Source organism: Poromitra crassiceps (assembly GCF_964638095.1).
Source record: "Poromitra crassiceps genome assembly, chromosome: 29".
Classification (NCBI taxonomy): Eukaryota; Metazoa; Chordata; class Actinopteri; order Beryciformes; family Melamphaidae; genus Poromitra; species Poromitra crassiceps.
In genome coordinates, this window is record NC_139641.1 from 3,494,884 (window position 1) to 3,516,267 (window position 21,384).

The 21,384-nt window shown below is 43.5% G+C and overlaps 1 protein-coding gene across 1 annotated transcript in view; it reads left to right on the top strand.

Moving 5' to 3' along the window:
* The window catches only part of LOC310799922 (fibroblast growth factor 13-like), a gene marked incomplete at both ends in the record, with an annotated part of 31,987 nt that extends 31,065 nt beyond the window's left edge, over nucleotides 1-922 (top strand). Inside the window, one exon of the mRNA XM_083662530.1 lies at nucleotides 780-922. Coding sequence (XP_083518656.1) covers nucleotides 780-922 — 143 coding nt within the window. The remainder of the gene's footprint in view (nucleotides 1-779) is intronic.
* Nucleotides 923-21,384: the final 20,462 nt, after the last annotated feature.

Genomic DNA, 21,384 nt, shown 5'->3' on the forward strand with positions numbered 1-21,384 from the left:
CAGATTGACACTTGTATATATCTACAGTTGTCCTTTATTTCTTTTAGTATCTGTGAGTGATTTAATCAGTCATGTCGATGTATTCTGATTAGCTGTGTGGTCATCTTATTTATTTGTTATGTAGGTTCTTGGTACCTGTTGGCCACTCTGTCTGTTCTAGATATACCCTAATGTTTGTGATTGATTGATTGATTGATGCATGCATTTTCAACAGCTGGTTTCATTCAGCTTGGTCCTGGCTTCTACTTATATGGGTCACACCCACTGTCTGTAGTAACGCTGAGGAAAGCTCAAACGCGTCCGTTTTGCTGCTGCTGTGCGCATTAAAAGTTTGTACTTTTTCACCATTATGGAATTGTGATGGGCGGCGCTTAGCGGCAGTGCCCTTGAAAAATAGTTTCCAACAATCCAACTTGCCATTTTCAGCGTGCAGCAACGAGCTATAGCGTGTAAGTGGATACCATAAATGCAACACCATGGGCGACAGTTTATTTGTTGTCGGCCACCGTGTGTTTTGAGCGACACTTTAATTCCAATAAGTATAAATTAGTCTTTAGCCTTCATTGGATTGAGGGACTTCTCAGTGCAATTTTTACACTTTGCAAAGTCATCCTGTGGGCCCAGATTGGACCCTTTGGTGGGCCGGTTCTGGCCCCCGGGCGGGCAGTGTGTTTGACACCCCTGATGTAGCGTGTTAGACTTGACTAACTAATCTAATGTCTAACAAAAGTGTCATTCTTGTCTTTTGTGTGTGTGTGTGTGTGTGTGTGCGTGTGCAGTGGCCATGTACAGGGAGCCCTCTCTCCATGACCTGACAGAGTTTTCGCGGTCAGGCAGCGGGACACCAACGAAGAGCCGCAGCGCCTCGGCTCTGCTGAACGGAGGAGGGAAGACCCCCACCAGCAACAACGACTCCTCCTAGCCCCCCTCCCACATACACACACACATGCACACACATGCACACACACACACACACACCTCACACATGCACACACCAGAGATGGGGACTTGGACTTGAGACTTGGACTTGAGTCGCACTTAAGTCACCCACACAGTGACTTGAGACTTGACTTGAGACTCGTCCTTCAAAGACTTCAGACTTGACTTGGACTTGAAGGTTTGGGACTTGTGAACAATCTTTCTTTTTCTTTATTACATTTGGTATTTTTTTTTGGTGCATTAACATTAAGGAAATGTCTACAAATGTCATCTCTAAATATTGCTGCTACTGTATTCTAGATACGGAGTGAGGATAATACAGTACATGCTTTGAATTCCTTAGTTTTAGCTATGCAGTGTTCTAAGCAGACCGGATGACATGCAGCAGATGATAGAACACTCATCCATAAGAGACTTGAGACTTGACTTGGACTTGTGACCAAAGACTTGAGACTTGACTTGGACTTGTGACCAAAGACTTGAGACTTGACTTGGACTTGTGACCAAAGACTTGAGACTTGACTTGGACTTGCAAAAAATAACTTGTGAGCATCTCTGGCACACGCACACACATGCACACACACACACACACACACACACACACACACACACACACACACACACACACACACACACAGATCTCAGGCAGACATGCCCGCACATCAGGCTATTGAGGGGTAGGAGGATAGAGAAGCAGAAGAGGCCAGAGGAGAAAAGGAAGAGGAGGACCGGAGTGTAGTCCTTCCCCTTACGGACCCCACTGTGACTTGACTGTGATGTGAATACAATCAAGGACAATCAATCCGTCTGGCTCTGCTGCTCCGGTCTGCAGAGGAGCAGAACTCTGAGATCTGCTACTCTTCTCTGGACTGCTGTTCCATAAATCCTGGTATCATAGCCGAACATCTGAGGAGGACAGAGGGAGAGAGAGAGAGTCAGTCAGTCACACAAACAAGACAGACAGACAGTTCCAGAGAGACATGCAGGCAGATCAACAGACACTGTTACAGACAAACAGGCAGATCAACAGACAGACTGTTACAGACCGAGAACCAAAGAGGCCAAGTGTTAACCAAGTTCTTGCTGTGAAGACAGGAGACGAGAAGAAACCAAGGACCCTACGGAGAAGGCAAGGGAAGGGACGAAGGGAGGAAGAGAGAAGGATCTGGATCTCCTCTATCGTATGCTATGTTTACACACAGCTCATGGGGTCAAGTCATATTTTTCAAAAACCATAAAGTATTCCTTGTACACTTTCATGAGGACAGATAATTTGTTTGCATGCAAGTGTGACTGTGTGTGTGTGTGTGTGTGTGTGTGTGTGTGTGTGTGTGGTGGTTGAGTACACACTGTACATATAGGTGAGATGTGTGTGTGTGTATGGGGGGGGCAAGAGAGAGAGAGAGTGTGTGTGTGCGCATGTGTCTGCGGGTGGGCGAGATTTGACCTTTTTAAGATCTGTTGTATATGAGACAGACCTCCAGAGGGCTCTAGCTGGTTAAAATGAGGTGTACTGTATATATATATAATATATATATATATATATATATATATATTATATATATATATAATGTATAGGCTTCCGTGTTTACTTCTTACAACCAACGCCGTTGTTTATCTTTGCGTTTGCTGTTGTCGTCATGTTTGTTTGTTTGTTTGTCGTTGCATGGAAGCTTGTGGACCTCTGCTCAGTAGCAGCATGCTGAAGGTCCAATTTCCTGGTCTTACGTGTTCCTGACCAAAACAGAACACTAGTGAGCCAATAGTGTCATACCAGAACACTAGTGAACCAACGGGAGGGTGCGAGAACACTACTGGACCAATAGTATTGCACCAGGACACGAGTGGACCAATGGTGTTGGACCAGAACTCTGGTGAACCAATGGGAGCACAGATCCACTTAATACTTTGGTTCCTGCTGTGGACAAACTAGAAATGCACTAAATAAAACTCTTTGTAAGGAAGTTAAATGGCTGTCTCGTCTCCTTGATCTTCTGTGTTGGTTTCATCTACCGGTGTGCTGATGTCCCCACTGCATTGTTGCACTCAAGTACGAGTCCGACCTCGAATCCGAGTCCTGGAGACATTTTCAGAACTTGTGATTTGGACTTCAGCACTGATGACTCGGACTTGCACTCAAGCGTTCAGGCATTCAGATTTGGAAGTTGGAGACGAGGACTGATTTTCCCGAAGTCATACAGTACATCAAGGACATGCTGATAAAAATAGTGGCGACGCGTTCATTTCATTTCAGCGAAAACTAAAACAAGGAAGTCAAACGCGTGCCCGTCTATATAGCCAATCACACTTGCGCGACATTATGTGACGTAGTGAGTGACACTAGAAATTTCACCAGGTAGCAGACACTGCTCGCCGACACTTAAAGGAACACTCCGCCCATTTTCAACCAGCTTTGTATCATTAGAACATCAGTAGTATATCAGAAAACTGTAAACTGTTTTGAAGTCTGTCATTTAATTTGACAGTTATTGAGTGTTAAAGTGTGGACCAGTGACATCACTGGTCCACACTAACTCAAATTAATAACTCATTAACTCAAATCAACTCTCAATAACCGTCAAACTATTCATCATTCATCTAGTTTGACAGTTATTGAGAGTTGATTTGAGTTAATGAGTTATTAATTGGGAGTTAGTGTGGACCACTGGTCCACACTTTAACACTCAATAACTGTCAAATTAAATGACAGACTTCAAAACAGTTTACAGTTTTCTGATATACTACTGATGTTCTAATGATACAAAGCTGGTTGAAAATTGGGCGGAGTGTTCCTTTAAGTGTCGACTCAAGTCCTCATTTCTGTCGGCGACCGTTTCAAAACTGTCGGCAGACAAAGCATAAATTGAGCTTTTATGAATGCTGAAAGGCGTCTGTGCGGATTCACTTTTTAAAACTGTATCTGCGAGTACTGCCCGGCCTCTTTACCTGAAGAATTTATAACAAGATCGACGGAATGCCTCATTGTCACCCAACAACTAGTGTCTGCCGTGAGATGTTATTTGTGTTGTGGTGAGTTTCATACCAACTTGTGTGTGCGTGCGTGTGTCCGTCTGTCCGTCTGTCTGTGTTGGATGGCCTACGGCTAACGTTGTTAGCAAAGGACTTCAAATAAGAAGTGACAGTTAATGCATTGTGCACAATCTGCTATTTTGGTCCGTCTTTGTTGTCTTGTTGGCCAAGGAGACATTTCTGTGCCAAAATGGTGGTAGCGCTACTGCCTAAATTAAAGCATACAGTTGTCCACTCTTGCCGTGAATACTCTTTGATAGCTAGCTTGATCTAGCTAGCCTGCTGGTTGCTAGTAGGCTGTGGCCACACTCATCCATCAGTTGTTTGTTTATTTATCTGCTGGTTGCTTCTGAAAGCCCTTATCAAATGCCTTTTAGGATAATATGTTTGTCGTTTCTTTACACTGTTCATTTTTAACTGACTGAATGGTATATTTCACTTCATTTCACTTAGTTTGGGCTTAACATTTAAACTGGTATTAATCATCATTTCAAGTTGTATTAGAAAGGTCTTAAAAAGTCCTAAATGGTAAACATACAATGATCAAATCAATGACAGATTGTTTCTTTTTAGAAATTGCAAGAATATTCAATATCAATTCGAAATATCTAAAGAAGTTTTGTTGGATATAGTATCATTATTATTATTATTATTATTATTATTATTGAACTGATAACAATTAGACCACAGAACCCCATTTCATAAGATTTTTGCTTTTAGATGTTTTATTACAGAAAGTGTATGAAACCCATGGGACAGTCCATCTGTCAGTGCTGACTGACAGCTTGAGTGGATGGGGAGTGGTTAATGTAAATGAGTAGCTATTGTTGACTCCCCCATTACCTGGCTGGCCCAGAGGCCTATACCACGAAGCAAGATTAGATTAGTAACTTCAGGTTTAACCCTGGGTTTGCCGTGCTACGACGCTAGTTAACGTCTTCACTAATTAGTGACACTATACTGTATAATTATATGCCTGTATTTTCTACAAGTGGGCTAAATGTTCAGTTGTAGTCAAAGCCACATGTGATATGTAGGGCTGGAAAATGTGCTTTTCATCATCAATTTAGACATCATACATGTGTCATGATATTAAAATATCTTCATATCATCACATATGATTCCACTTAAAGATGATACATGATCATATTTAATTATTGCGCAGGCCTAGGTTTAGGTAAGGTGAGTAAAACAACGGTTAGGTTTAGGCAACAAAGCAACTTGGTTAGGGTTATGGTTTGGGTTGGGATTCGAACCAGGTCTCGAGCGGGTCCGCCACTCCCACCCCTTCTCCCTAGTGCACCTTTTACCTACTTAAACCTCAGAGTGTTATGTCAAGACAACTGGGGTTCACCGCGAGGTGACCTCCAGACGGTCCTTCGGCATCTTACCTTTCGCGTTGGCAATAATACACAGAGGGGTCGTTACAAATCGGTGTATTTTGAAAGTGAGACCGGGTTGGGAATACAGCTAGATGTTTATTATGTAACGAATTTAAATGGTTTTAAAATCCAACTGTTAACATGTATGTTACATTCTGATGCCATGAAAAAACACTTCTATTATACATTTATTTTGTTTAAATTCAGAATTTTATTATTTAGAAAAATGGATATTCACAATAGACATAGTCTGGAAACAAATATTTTTCCATACTCCCTTTTCCTTTTTCCATACATTTCCAGACCTGGAAAATACAAAAATCACATTCGATACTTTTCCTACTTGCATAGGAACCCTGGAATTGAAAGACTCGAGACTCGAATTGGACTCAAGATATAGTGACTTGACTACCACATTGCCCCTCTGTCTGTTGGCAAATGCTAAATGAGTGGAACATGCTTTATTAACGCTTTGCTTCTGTCTGACCTTTTCGACAGAATATGTGAGCACTAGACCCTTCTCACGGGGGCCATTTTCTGTCGAAAAGGCCGGGTAAACACAGGTGCAAGCAAAACACTAATGAGGGTTTCCAAATAATTCCAATCATGGAAGTTGGAAACCCTCATTAGTGTTTTGCTTGCACCTGTGTTTACCCTGCCTTCTCGACACAAAATGGCCCCCGTGAGAAGGGTCAATAGCTCTAAATGGATGCCACAGCTAGATGGCGCTGGTGGTTCAGTGATGGCACGGTTGGCTTTTAAAAATCATCATGATCAGTGGTTTAAAATGGCCGCCGAGGGCAGGTGTGGTGTGTTGAGCTCCACACATATCCTCCTTTTTAACATTTTTCCTTGGATTTTATCAGTTTTAGCTGATGTTCTTCCACATAAAGCTTTCAAATCAAGGAAACTCAGGATTCTGAAACAAGATTCAACCAACAGGTACAGAGTAAACTCATGTGTTTGGACCTTGCTACTTTGCTTGTGGCTTCTGCTTGTTCCTCCAACCCAAGGCCTCTGCTTGGCAAGAAATCAAACATCTACTCTTGAACATTCTGCACTTTTGAATGAAACACCGACTTTGATGTTTTTTGGACATGGACACTTCATTGCTTATTCAATTTTCTGGCAGAAAGATATTTACAATATAACTTCTGGCAATGATAGCAAACAAGCTACCAAAAGCAGAGGGCATGCCTACAGTCTTATGTTGTGTTTGCTGCTGCTAAGTGGGGATATTCAATTGAATCCTGGTCCTTCAGCAAGCAGTCGGCTGCCTAGCCAAACCCAGGCAGCTACTGCAGTCTGGCAAACACCAGGGCAAACCTTAGCAGCAGCCCAGCAATTAGACTGGGCCCAGATCTCAGCAGCAGCCCTGACACCACATGGCCTTTCCCAGACCACAGCAACATTCCAGCTACCATCATGCTCTCCCCAGGCCCCAGCAGTGGGCCTGCTAGGGGGGCCAGTGGGCCAGTGGGCCATAGCAACAACCCTGCTACCATCATGTTTTACCCAGGCCATAGCAGTGACTTTGCCACCTCCAGGCCACAGCAGCAGACTATTTCCTGCAGCGGCAGTGGCTTGCCTCCAGCCTGGGTCCGCAGCAGGCCGGCCAGCTCTATCCACCACGCCTGGCCCAGGCAGCAGCAGTAGCTTAGCTACCACCAGGCCCGGCCCAGACTGCAGCAGCAGCCGAGTTACCACCACGTCCGGCCCAAGCAGCAGCAACAGCCCAACTACCACCACGTCTGGCCCAGGCTGCAGCAGCAGCCCAGCTACCACCATATCCGGCCTAAGCAGCAGCAATAGCCCAACTACCACCACGTCCGGCCCAGGCTACAGCAGCAGCCCAGCTACCGCCACGCCCGGCCCAGGCAGCAGCAGCAGCCCAGCAGCCCAGCTTCCACCACGTCCGGCCCAAGCAGCAGCAACAGCCCAACTACCACCACGTCCGGCCCAGGCTGCAGCAGCAGCCCAGCAGCCCAGCTACCATCATACCCGGCCCAGGCAGCAGCAGCAGCCCAGCAGCCCAGCTACCACCACGTCTGGCCCAAGCAGCAGCAACAGCCCAACTACCACCTCGTCCGGCCCAGGCTGCAGCAGCAGCCCAGCAGCCCAGCTACCACCACGTCCGGCCCAGGCTGCAGCAGCAGCCCAGTAGCCCAGCTACCATCATACCCGGCCCAGGCAGCAGCAGCAGCCCAGCAGCCCAGCTACCACCACGTCTGGCCCAAGCAGCAGCAACAGCCCAACTACCAGTTGCCAGTTGCCAGTCAGCAACTGAGGTGCCAGCAGCGATAACACCCGATCATCGAACAGTAAGAAACATTCCCCTCATTCACATCTCCCGGGTGCGCCTCCGACGCCGCACTTCACATTCTGGCATTAACCACAATAACTTAACAACTGTTCCTACCAGAAATCCCCCTATTTTCCCCAGCAGCACACGGACAAAACTGGACGATCTGGCATCTACACAAGAGTTTCAGGTCGCTAATGGCCTGAAATTCATGCACCTAAATGTTAGGAGTTTACTCCCCAAACTGGACTTGGTAAATATTTTAATCAATGATGCCTCTCCTGACGTTTTAGTGATTTCTGAGTCATGGCTGTCCCGCAGAACTGAGGATTCTGATGTTGCTATTATTAATTTTAATTTGTTTCGTGTGGATAGGAGAGCCAAGGGAGGAGGAGTTATAGTCTATGTCAGAGAGCACTTAGTGACACATGTGTTGTCATCCTCCTCCATTCCCAAGTGTTATGAGTGCATTGTTTTGGATGTTTGCACGGGAGGCGATTCACACATAACGGTAGCAGGTGTGTACCGCCCCCCCTCCGCCCCGAGCACGGCCATTGATGACCTCGGAAGGGTCTTCTCACAACATATTAACTCTGAATTCATTCTCCTTGGCGACTTGAACCAGGACTGGCTGACTGAGTCCTCCTTCAGTCTAAAACAGCTCTGTATTCAATTAGATTTAACACAGCTCATTCAACACACAACAAGGCCGAATACAAAACACCCCTCCAGATCCACTTTGATAGACATAATTTTGACCAACAGACCACTCAAATATCCCCAAAGTGGGGTATTCGCTCAAGGCATCAGTGATCACTGCCCTATAGGATGTATCAGACAAACAAAAATTAGTAAATCTAAAAGTAACTATATAAGAAAACGTTACTTTAAGCACTTTGTAGAGCAGGGCTTTTTGCATGATCTTTATTACGCGGATCTAGAGAGGCTGTGTCTAATTCCTGATGCTGAATTAGCCTCAGCTCATTTTTCTTTTGTTTTCAACTCAGTAGCTGATAGGCACGCGCCGTATAAAAATCTAAGAGTGAAAAATCGCTCCAGTCCCTGGTTCACACAGTCTGTGAAATCTGCCCTACGTCTCAGGGACTCAGCCTGGTCCAATGCCAGATCTTCTGGTAATTCAGCAGACTGGTCCCACTTCAGGATGAGAAGAAATAAATGCACTGCCATAATCAGAAAGGCCAAATCTGATTATTACTTAGCCTCACTCAATGATTCCCAGCAAAATTCAGCAAAATTTTGGAAAATAGTGAAATCTTTAAAACATGCACCTAGTTCTGCCCTTCCCCCTCAGATCACCGGCGAGCACGGTTCTATCACCGATAAACAGCAAATGTGTGACGCCTTCAATCGTCATTTCAGCTCTGCCGGGTTTGCATTTGAAAGGTCATTGGCCAATTCGACTTCCGCAACAACATTACCCCCTGTTCCACCCTCCTTGGACCCTTTGATTCCCCCTCTCTTCCACGACCGATTCTCTCTCAGCCCGGTTAGCATTAGTGAAGTTCAAAAGGCATTGTCTAAATTAAACGTTAAGAAATCAAAAGGAGAGGACGATATTGCCCCCTTCTTTCTTCGCCTTAGCGCACAACTGAAAGCCTCTCCGATTGCGCATTTATTTAATTTAACATTTACTTCGGGTGAAATTCCTTCCATTTGGAAATTCGCTCAAATCATACCTTTATTTAAAGGTGGCGACCCGAGTATTCTTGATAATTACCGTCCAATCTCCAAATTATGTTGTCTTGCTAAAGTCCTGGAAGCTCTCGTAAACGAGCAGCTTCGAATATTCATGGACTCTTATAGTGTTCTTCAAACGCAGCAATCAGGTTTTAGACCAAAATATAGCACAATAACGGCCTCCTCTCTTGTAATAAACGACATACAAAACTGTCTTGATGCCCGCCAGCACTGCGCGGCTATCTTTATTGATCTGTCAAAGGCGTTTGACACGGTAGACCACAATATACTTCTGAGTAAACTGTCCTCCATTGGCTTAGATAGACAATCAGTCACATGGTTCTCCAATTACCTCACGGGGAGAAAACATTCCATAGTTACAGACAGTACGCGGTCTAACACCCTTCCTATTAATAAGGGGGTCCCTCAAGGTTCTATCTCAGGCCCAACCCTGTTCACGCTCTATATAAATAACATTCTCTTTCCAAGTGAGCTCTGTAATGTCCATTACTATGCAGACGATACGATCTTATATTGTGTCGGGGATACCCCCGCCCAGGCCGTTGCAGGCTTACAATCTGCCTTCAATGCTCTTCAAAACTCCCTGTTCAACCTCAAATTGGTTCTAAATTCCAAAAAGACAAAATGGATGCTTTTTTCCAGGTCCCCATCCATCATGGACAGCCTTAGCATAGTAACCCTACAAGGCGAAGCTATCGAAACTGTTGAATCCTATAAATACCTTGGTATCTGGGTGGATAGCAAACTATCCTTCAATGAGCATATTGAGCACCTTGTAAAAAAACTTAGGAGGAAAGTTGGATTCTTGTACAGAAATAAGTCCTGTTTTTCTGCATCCTCTAGAAAACAATTGGTTCAATCTCTAATACTGTCTGTTTTTGACTATGGTGATATTGTGTATATGCATGCCTCATCTTCTGCCTTGAAGTCACTTGATGCCGTGTATCACAGCGCGCTGCGCTTCATAACTGGAGATAAATTTCTTACTCACCACTGTGTTCTGTATGAAAAGGTGTGTTGGCCCTCTCTTTCAGTCAGAAGAGAACAGCACTGTCTTTTGTTTATTTATAAAGCCCTAATCGGTCAGCTTCCTCCATATCTGTGTTCACTTCTCACTCATGCAAGCAATCGCTACGGCACACGCTCACAGTCTTACATCAGGCTGCGTGTCCCGCGTGTGAGGACCGAGCAAGGAAAGACTGCTTTCTCGTATTATGCTCCGGTCAAATGGAATTCACTGCAGGACATTATAAAATTGGATCAATTACTTCCTCTGGTCTCGTTCAAGGCACTCCTTCGCGACACCTTGTGTGAGAGATGCACATGTTTTTAGCTAATTGTTCTATTGTCGACGGACTCTAGTTGTAATTTGCTCTGTTTTGATTTTACTTGTTTTAAATTGACCTTGTTGTTTTGATTGTTCTTATCACTTGTCCTGTTTGTCTGAAACTTTTTGTATATGTACTTTTGTAGCAGGGCACTCTTGAAAATGAGGGCTTGCTCTCAAGAGGCTTCCCTGGGTAAATAAAGGCAATCAATCAATCAATCAATCAATGAAAGAAGTAATCTGAATCAGGCTGGTAGTGTAAGACTATGACAAATTTAAAATGGAGCAAAGTTAAAAAGTAGAGCGGACAAAACAAAACCCTCTCTAAGCTCTAAGCTACACATTTACCAATATTTGTGTGTTTGTGTGTGTTTTTTTTCTCTATCGGTTTTGAACAGTAAAATCAGACAAATAGGATAAGAGGGATGCTGACACCCGTTTCCAAGACGTTTATATGATCACAAAATACAATAACATGATAAAGTGCAAAAGTCAAGTATGAAAAAAAAACAAATACAATTCATATGTGGATCACATCTCTTCGTATCATGTTTCACATTGCATTAACTCATTCACCGCCAGTTTAGGACTGCCAATATTTAGCACAGGCCAAAGATTTTCATAATTGTTGGTCATCTTTCAAGACCCACAGTAAATTATCTATTAGCACCAGAGTGATTTGCAATACCTCAAAATGAAGATGTACGTCTCTGGGTTCACCAGGAAAAAAAAAGTGAGCTTTTAGCATGTTCTGTACTCTACTTATAGCCATTTATATACACCCTGTTTTCCCCCAAAATGTCTCTCTGAGAAAAGAAATTGCAGAAAATGGCATTTATGTATTTATGCACACAATCTCATGCAGAACTCGCTCTCAATTCTTTTATTTTGAACTGTATTGACATCAGACATGTAAATATTATTCGTTAGGACACAAATGACAAAAAAAATAAATATATATATATATATATATACACATGAAGTGCTTTTTTTTTACATTCAACAATACAGTTTACTCGGTGTGAGTGAGTGTGCAGACAGACACACCGACAGACAGACAGACAGACAGACAGACAGACAGACAGACAGACAGACAGACACACACACGATCCCCCTTTTAGATTTCTAACCCCACATATGATAAGCAATAACCACGCCCTGTGGCGCTGGGATTGGCCAGGAGCAACACTGGAGGGCACGCAGCCCAGCGATTACATGAACCAACTGAATAGCTCTTGAGAAAGGACAGCGGGCTGCTCTGACTCCCGCTTCTGCCTTGTGCCTTGCTGTTGTGTGTTTATTTTGCACCCGTCCTCGTCCATGTCTCCCTGTCATATCCCCTGCTATCTGATCGTTCCCGTTTTCCCCTCGGCTATTCAACACGTCCTCACCGCCCTCGCAAACTGATCGATCATTTCCTCATTCCTCCGATCTGATCAAACACATCTCTTGATTACTTTCTCCCGGCTGGCACAGAGGAAGGCGACTCCAGCTCGTACAGCGCGCCGAGGCGCGTTTCAATGGCGTTTCTCCTGTCTGCACAAGGAAGCGTTACCAGTTTTCTGCTTTTCCTCCTGCTCAATTTCAAAACAACAGCTGCGGTATGTGTTTGTTCACGTGTTGTCTTAGATGATAGGGACCTGATACCATGTGACAGGCTGGGGAAGTGTTTAAACTACGCCCTGCAGTAATAAAAACAAAAACACGTCAAACACGTCATTGGCGGGGAGGGCTATTTCTGATAACACGTCAAAGACGTCATTGGCGGTGAATGAGTTAATAAACATTGCTTGTTGGTTTCATGAACAGTGTCATACTCTATTATGCTTTCCTCATGGTTTGAATGCACATCACAAGATGGAGAACGAACACTTAAATTGTATAATAATTTAAATCATATTCTTATTTCAGTCCTTTCTTTTGCCTTGACAAGTAGTGTGTCAAAGAAAAGAATCCTCGAGGGGTTTTTCTCCATCAGTGGACACTGCTGATAAGATACTCAGTCTTGCCCGTAACCATGACAACGTGATTCTACTGTACGAATCATGTGGGTTTTGAACTGTGAACTGAATAGTTGGGTTTCCATCCAAACCTATCGCAAATTGTAACACCATTTTCCGCCACTGCGGCACACTGCACCATCGCAACAGTTATTTCATGATTTCTCTATAAAACTCGTCCATTGACAAGAACAACAAAAGCAATTGACACATTCCTGTGCTGAATGAGTGAATATTCAACAAACGGCAGCATTATTAATCTAGAAAGGAGAACTGTGGAACACCCCAGGGGTCACCTGGTACAAAAACAATATGGTAGCTCAGTGGGCACGGTTTTATTACAATTTACTCATGCCCATGGATTAGTAGTTTCAACGCAAGACCCATGAGAGTTCTTATGCTGATACACTACGTTACTGCATGCTGCAGAGCTCTCTCTGGGTCTGATACACTACGTTACTGCATGCTGCAGAGCTCTCTCTGGGTCTGATACACTATGTTACTGCATGCTGCAGATCTCTCTCTGGGTCTGATACACTATGTTACTGCATGCTGCAGATCTCTCTCTGGGTCTGATACACTACGTTACTGCATGCTGCAGAGCTCTCTCTGGGTCTGATACACTACGTTACTGCATGCTGCAGATCTCTCTCTGGGTCTGATACACTACGTTACTGCATGCTGCAGATCTCTCTCTGGGTCTGATACACTACGTTACTGCATGCTGCAGATCTCTCTCTGGGTCTGATACACTACGTTACTGCATGCTGCAGATCTCTCTCTGGGTCTGGGACACTTTCCCTCAGGTGCAAATAATCTCTTCCTTATTCTGGAGGAAACAAAGGAGATAGTTATCGACTTCAGGAGAATCCACACCCATCACCCCCTGCTGTCCATCAAGGGTACTGCTGTGGAGCGGTTGAGCAGTACCACATTTCTGCATATGCACATCAGTGAGGACCTCTCCTGGACCACCAACACTGCAGCACTGTCCAAGAAAGCACATCAGCACCTCTACCTCCTTCCTGAAGCTGAAGAGAACGAGAGCCTTGGCTCCCATCATGTGCTCCTTCTACCGAGGCACTATAGAGAGCATCCTGAACAGCTGCATCACTGCCTGTTTTTGAAGCTATACACTGCATCCAACCGCAGGATCCTGGCTAACCGCTTCGTCCACCAGGCTGTCAGGATGCTAAACTCTCTCCCCTCTCTCCTCTCTTTTCCCTCTGCCCCCATTTAGGACCGATAACTCAGAACACACTCCCCACGCTAAAGTCTATCTCCTTTCCTCTTTTCCTCTTTCCAGCACTCAGCACAATTGACCTAGCGCATTAAACTGCTGCTTCTGTTTTTTGCACTTCATGACATTATTTGCACTGACTTGTATTACAGTGTTTGTCTATGTGCCATGTCCCCAGCAGATTCCTGACTTAATTTATCATATTATTTTTATTGTTTTATTATTATTTTATTTCTTCCCGCAGGCCACGAGACTCCTTAACATACACAAATAGTGTAGTAGCCGCACTGTACCGTACTGTAGCTGCTACCATTACGTATGTCTAATGTTTAATTGTATGTTTAATAAGGAATATGCTATTTGCACCTGTATGTCAAATACGCGGAATTTAAAACGCCGAGTTTAATTGTATGTTTAATAAGGAATATGCTATTTGCACCTGTATGTCAAATACGCCGAATTTAAAATGTTTAAGCACGTCTAAAGTATGCACATGACATGTGCACCTATGTGCAGTGAATATGCCACTGTCTCTGACTTGTCTTATCACTCTACTGCCTTATTGCTTGTTGTGTCTCTTGTTGTTTTTGCACTCATATGCCCTGTTATATTTGTACTATGTTGTAAACGGAGTCCACAGCACAAGAATTTCACACGTGATACTTGTACTACGGAGTGACAATAAAAATCTTGAATCTTGAATCTTGAATCTTATTGGAAGTTGGGATTTTATGCCTGTTATGTTGTCTCCTACTTGTATACTGATGCACCGTAGATTGAGAGCTACAGAATTTCTATGCTCTGTATGTCATGTACTGTACATAATATATATATATATATATATATGTGTATATATGCTCTGTATGTCATGTACTGTACTGTACATATGATAGTAATTGACAAGATAATTGACTTTGACTAAGCTCCATCCCTCCCTTCCCTACAGCTTAGCTGGCCAGACCCTATCTTAATATCTTGGACTCACATTGGACCAGGGGCGGACTGGGATCATAATTCAGGCCGGGCATTAGATACCAAGCAGGCCAGGCCGATACGGGCCGACGCGCGTGCCGGCGTCCGAAGGGTGGCAGTGAAAAATTTGGGCCGTTTGAACCTCAATTTGGGCCATTTGAAGCCCAATTTGGGCCGTTTGAAGCCCAATTTGGGTCGTTTAAAGCCAGATTTGGGCCGTTTGAAGCCAGATTTGGGCCGTTTGAAGCCCAATTTGGGCCAAGTCCAATTTTACAATGAGATGCACCCACTTTAAACCTGAATAAAGTAATAAAACCACTAGTAAACCAGTAGGCGGCGCCTGGCCTGCTCTTCAGTGAGTGGCCTGGCCTGGCCTGCAGATTTTTTTTTTTTTTTTTTTTTTGCAGGCCAGGCCAGGCCAGGCCACTGGGCATTTGCCCGACATGCCCGATTATGCAGTCCGCCCCTGCATTGGACAATAAACTCAGCTTTGATCAACACATCACCAATATCCATAAACGTTCCCAGCAGAGACTCCACATCATCCGCAAACTCGCCCACCTCCTGTTACTGTTATACAAAAGTATCCTTCAACCCATCCTCTTATCCTATTCCCCCTGTTTCTACACCATGCTGCTGACCATATCCAACAAAAACAAACTCACCAAGATCACCCACGCTGCCTCCAAAATCCTCCACTCCCCCACACCCAATCTGTCAGACATGAACGACATAGCCACATAGCCGACATAGCCTCACACTCGCAATAGTAAACAACCCCGATCATCACCCACTCAACCCACACTTCACACTACTGGGACGGTAAATCACATTGCCAACAATACTGTGAATTGTTTTGGTTGCATTCTGTGCACTCTGTCCAAAATTCTAATTACCTACCCTTTTTTGCTAATGTGAGCATATGGGGGTCAAAGGTCAAACCAGCAGGCCGAAAACAGTGGCTCTATCTAGAGCACGCGTGCACTGTTCCAAGGCTTCAGCAGAGGTGTCTGTTCACAAACATGAATAATGAAAAGTGCTACAGTCATCTGCTAATAATGATTTCACTTGGTTTTGGTTTGGCCCACTAATCCTTTTCGCTTGGTGATAAGGGTTTGCCATTCTGAGTGATGATCACTTTTCCTAAAAACATAACTTCTGTCTAACAGTACTGTAATTTAAAAGCACTTTTGCTCTCTGGCCACTTTGAGCATTTCTGTCCTGCATAGCCAACAATAGGGAGGTGCAAGACAGAACCGTATATGGATTTAGTATTTGGTATTTGGCACGCATTGTAGCCTACTGCATAATTTACGGCTTTTAAGGTCCTCGACAAACGCCATTTAACTGATGCGTTTTTGTCCCAGATCTTGTTTACGGAAAAAATCTGTATTTGCACAGGAGAGCTGTCAATGGTTGCATGATTATCCCGCCTTCAACAATAGCTGAAAACCGGTGTAATGCCGTAATAGCCTCCTGTTTAAAGGCCCATTCCGTCGGTTCTGGCGAGAAATAAATGTGCACAAAGTGGTTTTTATTAACCCCTAATTCATCGAGAATCCTTCCTGGGCATCTCGAGGCTGATCTGACCGATAAATTGTCCAGGTTGCCGTTTTCAAGTGACTTTTATGAGTTAACGTTACAAAGCAACCAACAGCTCTGCTGTTGCCAGGCAACTGCTTGTGCGCGTGCGAGTATGGTGCCCGCGCGTCAGCTCGTTCACACGCTACCTGCAGTTACTCTAACGGCCACCGTAACAGTAACAGTGACAATTGACGGAATGGGCCTTTAAGCACATAGTAATTTTGCTTTCGGTCGATAGAACGTTTTTGTTTTTTGTTTTCTTTCCGGGGTGATCACCACTTATTTGCATCATTTTATTCAACATAATATTTCACTTTGCTTAAGTCATTTAAGCAAGTTCAGGAGTTTCTGTTATGTCCCATTTTTGGTCATGACTCATTGGTAGTTATAGAGATGTATTTTCCCATTCAATTTTTCCTAATGAAACAGTCTTGACAGTTTACACCACTGTCATCCTGGTTCTTCTTCCAGGATGTAATATACTCATATTCCTTCACCCACGGACCTAAGTCACACCATTTGTCCTTCAGACTTTGGCAAGTGATACGTGAGGAAAGGAATTTTGTTCGTCAAAACAAAATGACTCATTGATTGAATATTTCCATATTTCCCTGGGGTCAGTGTGCGGCTAGGTTTCAGAATTGAAACCGAAACCACACACTGAGAATTTGTCTAATACATTGTCTGTAAACTCAATTTCTCTCTTTGATCTCCTTCTCTATTCCCACTTGGACGCATACTCTTTATAGGGCCCCAAATGTAATGTGTTGTGTAGTGTAGGTCAGGCTAACCAAACAACACTGGCACCCATTAGGTCATTATACTGTATAAACAGGCACTGAAAGTAATGGACCAGAAACCTGTTCGATGGCACCATTGCCAAATTATCAATAAATATAATTTACTAAGTTTTGACAGTTTTGTCGGCTTCTCATTTTGAAAACTTATTTTTAAATGTGTGAACAGCCTTGCTCCAGAGACACTTTGCCAGTTAATAAACAAACAAGACGGTGGTATTAGAACTAGGGGTGCAGCAAGCGGGAACTGTAGAACAGTGAAACGCAGAACAACATTCGGACAGTCATCCTTCTCGGTAATAGGTACCAAATTATGGAACACATTACCACCTGAAATAAAAAGATTGACAGAACTCACCGTATTTAACACACAAGCAAAACAATGGCTGAAACTGAAACAAGCCTGTGAACATTGACTTTTAGTATTGTACTATTTTAGTTTTCTGTCCTTATTTGTTTTGTGTTTTTGCTTTTTGTTTTGGTCTTTATTTTGTTCTTTTTTATATGGTTCGTTTTTAACGTTTTGGTACTGTTTTAATTTTTCTCTTGAACTTATGTTTTAATAGTAAAGGCCTAACCAGGGACAGGGGTCGCAAATTAGCCTCGGCTAGAAACCTGTATGCATGACATCTGTTTTGTAGGTCATATGAAATCATGTTCAATGCATTTGTCCTTATTCAATAAACAAATAAATAAAATAAAATAAAATAGGCTGTCACTATTCATCAGTTTAGCTTCTGGGTGACATCTGGCATAGCTAGACCAAGTCAGCACTGACATTGCCTGCTAGGTGGGCACGACCCCCCCCCCCCCCCCCCCAATGGAAGATGTACAATGAACTGTGGGGGTTTGTTTTCGACCCCCCCCCCCCCCCCCCCCCCAATGGAAGATGTACAATGAACTGTGGGGGTTTGTTTTCACCATGGTGTAATTTAAGTTTAAATTCAGCTCTACTGCTTTAATTGAATGCCCTCGGGTGTAAAAATTTGGCGAATTTCCCAAACAAGTAATCAGTCTTTAGCCCAACAGATTGATGGGACATTTTGAGGAGAATAGGAATGAATGGTTAATTTGTTCCATAACTCATCTTCACACCGCAATCGTACGGTGTAATTCTATTTTCACCACATCACCGTGGCAGTTATAGATTTTACCTAACACCCTACTTTAGTGTCTTAGACAGAGCTGCTTGACAAATTACACTCTCGGTCTCCCCTGAGTCCACCAGAATGAGTGCAGTGTGGGATTCTTTAGCCAAAACAATGGTTTGTCGAACAGCTGTAGCATACAAATGTTCATGTGTGTGTCATCAATTATCTGCTCATGATTGGTGCCTTTGGAGAAAGTTCTGCTGTGAACCCCTCCACCCTCAACTGGCTTGCGTCTCTGGCCGTGTCAGTCTCTCCCCGTCATTGACCAGCGCCTCACACCTTTTCCGCTGGTCTGGATTCGCTTCGCTTGAATCCTCTCTGCTGTTAAACTGTCCAGGTCGGTAAACACACTTGGCACATTGTTCATGTGCCAAGGGCAGATGTTGTCCTTCTGGCGTCAATCTCCGGGCCAAGCCTGTGGATGGGAGACTCAACGGCAGTTATATATTCTTTTACAGCTAGCAAGCCAATCATGATGAATTACTCTGGCCACTTGTACACCGGTCTGTTTAAAGGAACACTCCGCCCATTTTCAACCAGCTTTGTATCATTAGAACATCAGTAGTATATCAGAAAACTGTAAACGGTTTTGAAGTCTGTCATTTAATTTGACAGTTATTGACTGTTAAAGTGTGGACCAGTGACATCACTGGTCCACACTAACTCAAATGAATAACTCATTAACTCAAATCAACTCTCAATAACTGTCAAACTATTCATCATTCATCTAGTTTGACAGTTATTGAGAGTTGATTTGAGTTAATGAGTTATTAATTTGAGTTAGTGTGGACCAGTGATGTCACTGGTCCACACTTTAACACTCAATAACTGTCAAATTAAATGACAGACTTCAAAACCGTTTACAGTTTTCTGATATACTACTGATGTTCTAATGATACAAAGCTGGTTGGAAATGGGCGGAGTGTTCCTTTAAAAGCATGCTTAGACTGCACTATGTGGGAGGAGTTTCAGCAGGACTCCCTGGATGAGACTGTTACAGTAACAACAGACTACATAGAATTTTGTGTAGCCTACAGTCAGTAATACCATCTAAGGAGATAAAAATATATCCAAACAATAAGATGTATGTAACTAAGGATGTAAAGCCAACACAGTCTCACAGAAAATTGTATAATACCAACGATATGGACCAACGTTGCTATTTTACAATTTCGGCTCGAAAATTGTAAAATAGTAACGTTCTGAGATTTTAGGGTTAGGATTAGAGTAGGGGGAGGGGTTAGAAACAGAAAATCTCCGTAAAACACGCCCAAACCACGCCCACCGCTGTAGACGCATACGTTCCCATTTTACAATTTCTTAGCCGACATTGTAAAATACCAACGTTTGTCCACAAACGTTGCTATTTTACAATTTTTTTGGAGATCGGGTTGTGTAAAGCATATAATTAATTTAAGGAGGATTGCCTTCAGGAATAAGGATATAGGGGAATTAAAGCGTTTAGAAAAAGATCTGAAGGAAAAATTACGAGACGCTAAACGGGCACATAAGTTACAGTTAGAAGAGGCTTTTGAATGTAAGAATACCAAACAGTTATGGGACACCATGAAAACCATGACAGGTATGTCAAGCACCAGGAAAGATTTGGTGACAGACAATGTAGAGGTTTTTGCTAACCAGCTGAATAGTTTCTTTGCAAGATTTGAAAAGGTGTGTACGTGTGTAGGAAGGTGTGTGTGTGTGTGTAAATCAGGCAGGTGATGTTATAAATTCTGTCTCACTGTTACATTCTGAGAGAATTGACATTACTGAGGAGGAGGTGAGGAACACCTTTCAGCAGCTGAATGGGAGAAAAGCCACGGGACCCGATAACCTCAATGCCTTTATTTTGAAAACCTGTGCAGCTGAGCTGGCCCCTGTGTGGCAGCCTATTTTTCAGTGTTCTATGGACTCCCATATAATTCCAACAAAGTGGAAGACGTCTTGTATAATACCGCTTCCAAAGAAAACATAACAGAACCTGGTGATTATCGCCCTGTGGCTTTGACTCCGATCGTGATGAAGGTACTGGAGAAAATTGTGGTCGGGCAGCTTACCAAGTCCGTTGGAGGGAAATTAGATAGACATCAGTTTGCGTACAAACAAAACCGTAGCACAGAAGATGCAGTGGAGCTTTGACACATCTCATCCTGCAGCATCTAGACAAGCCTAAAAATACAGCTAGGGCTTTATTTCTAGATTTTACATCGGCTTTTAATACGATCCAGCCAGGCCTCCTGCTGGCCAAAATGGTGCACCTGCAGGTCAATCCATATCTGATTCACTGGTATTATTCATTCCTCACAGACAGAGTACAGCTAGTTAGAGTCAATCAGACTACATCTACTTCCATCTTCACTAACATAGGATCACCGCAGGGAAGCGTGAGCTCACCATTTCTTTTTACAATTCACACAGATGACTGTAGAGCTGTTGGACCAAACACATTCATACTCAAGTTTTCAGACGACACCACACTGTTGTCTTTGCTGGACACCAAAGACGACCCTAGTATCCATCAGGAGCGTACGGATAGTGTAGTACAGTGCTGTGAGGAAAATGCACTCATTATCAATGCAGGAAAAACAAAATAAATTATTTTCGGTGCAAAGGAGAGCGAGTATGCTCCTCCAGTCACCATCCAAAACTTGCAAATTGAACAGGTCTCTGCGTACAAATATCTCGGCATCCAAATTGACACTGCATTGTCCTGGAGTGCACATATCGATTATATCTGTAAGAAGGTGCAACAATGTATTTATTTTTTAAGAAGGCTCAGGTCCTTTGGAGCGAACAAAAAGATTTTGCTGCTTTTCTTTCAATCAATTGTGCAGTGTAATGCTGTATGGGAGTAGTGCTTGGTATAGCTGTTTGTCTGTGCAGCTTAAAGCTAGACTGGGCAGGTTAGTCCGTATTTGCTCAAAAATTGTAGGACAAACAC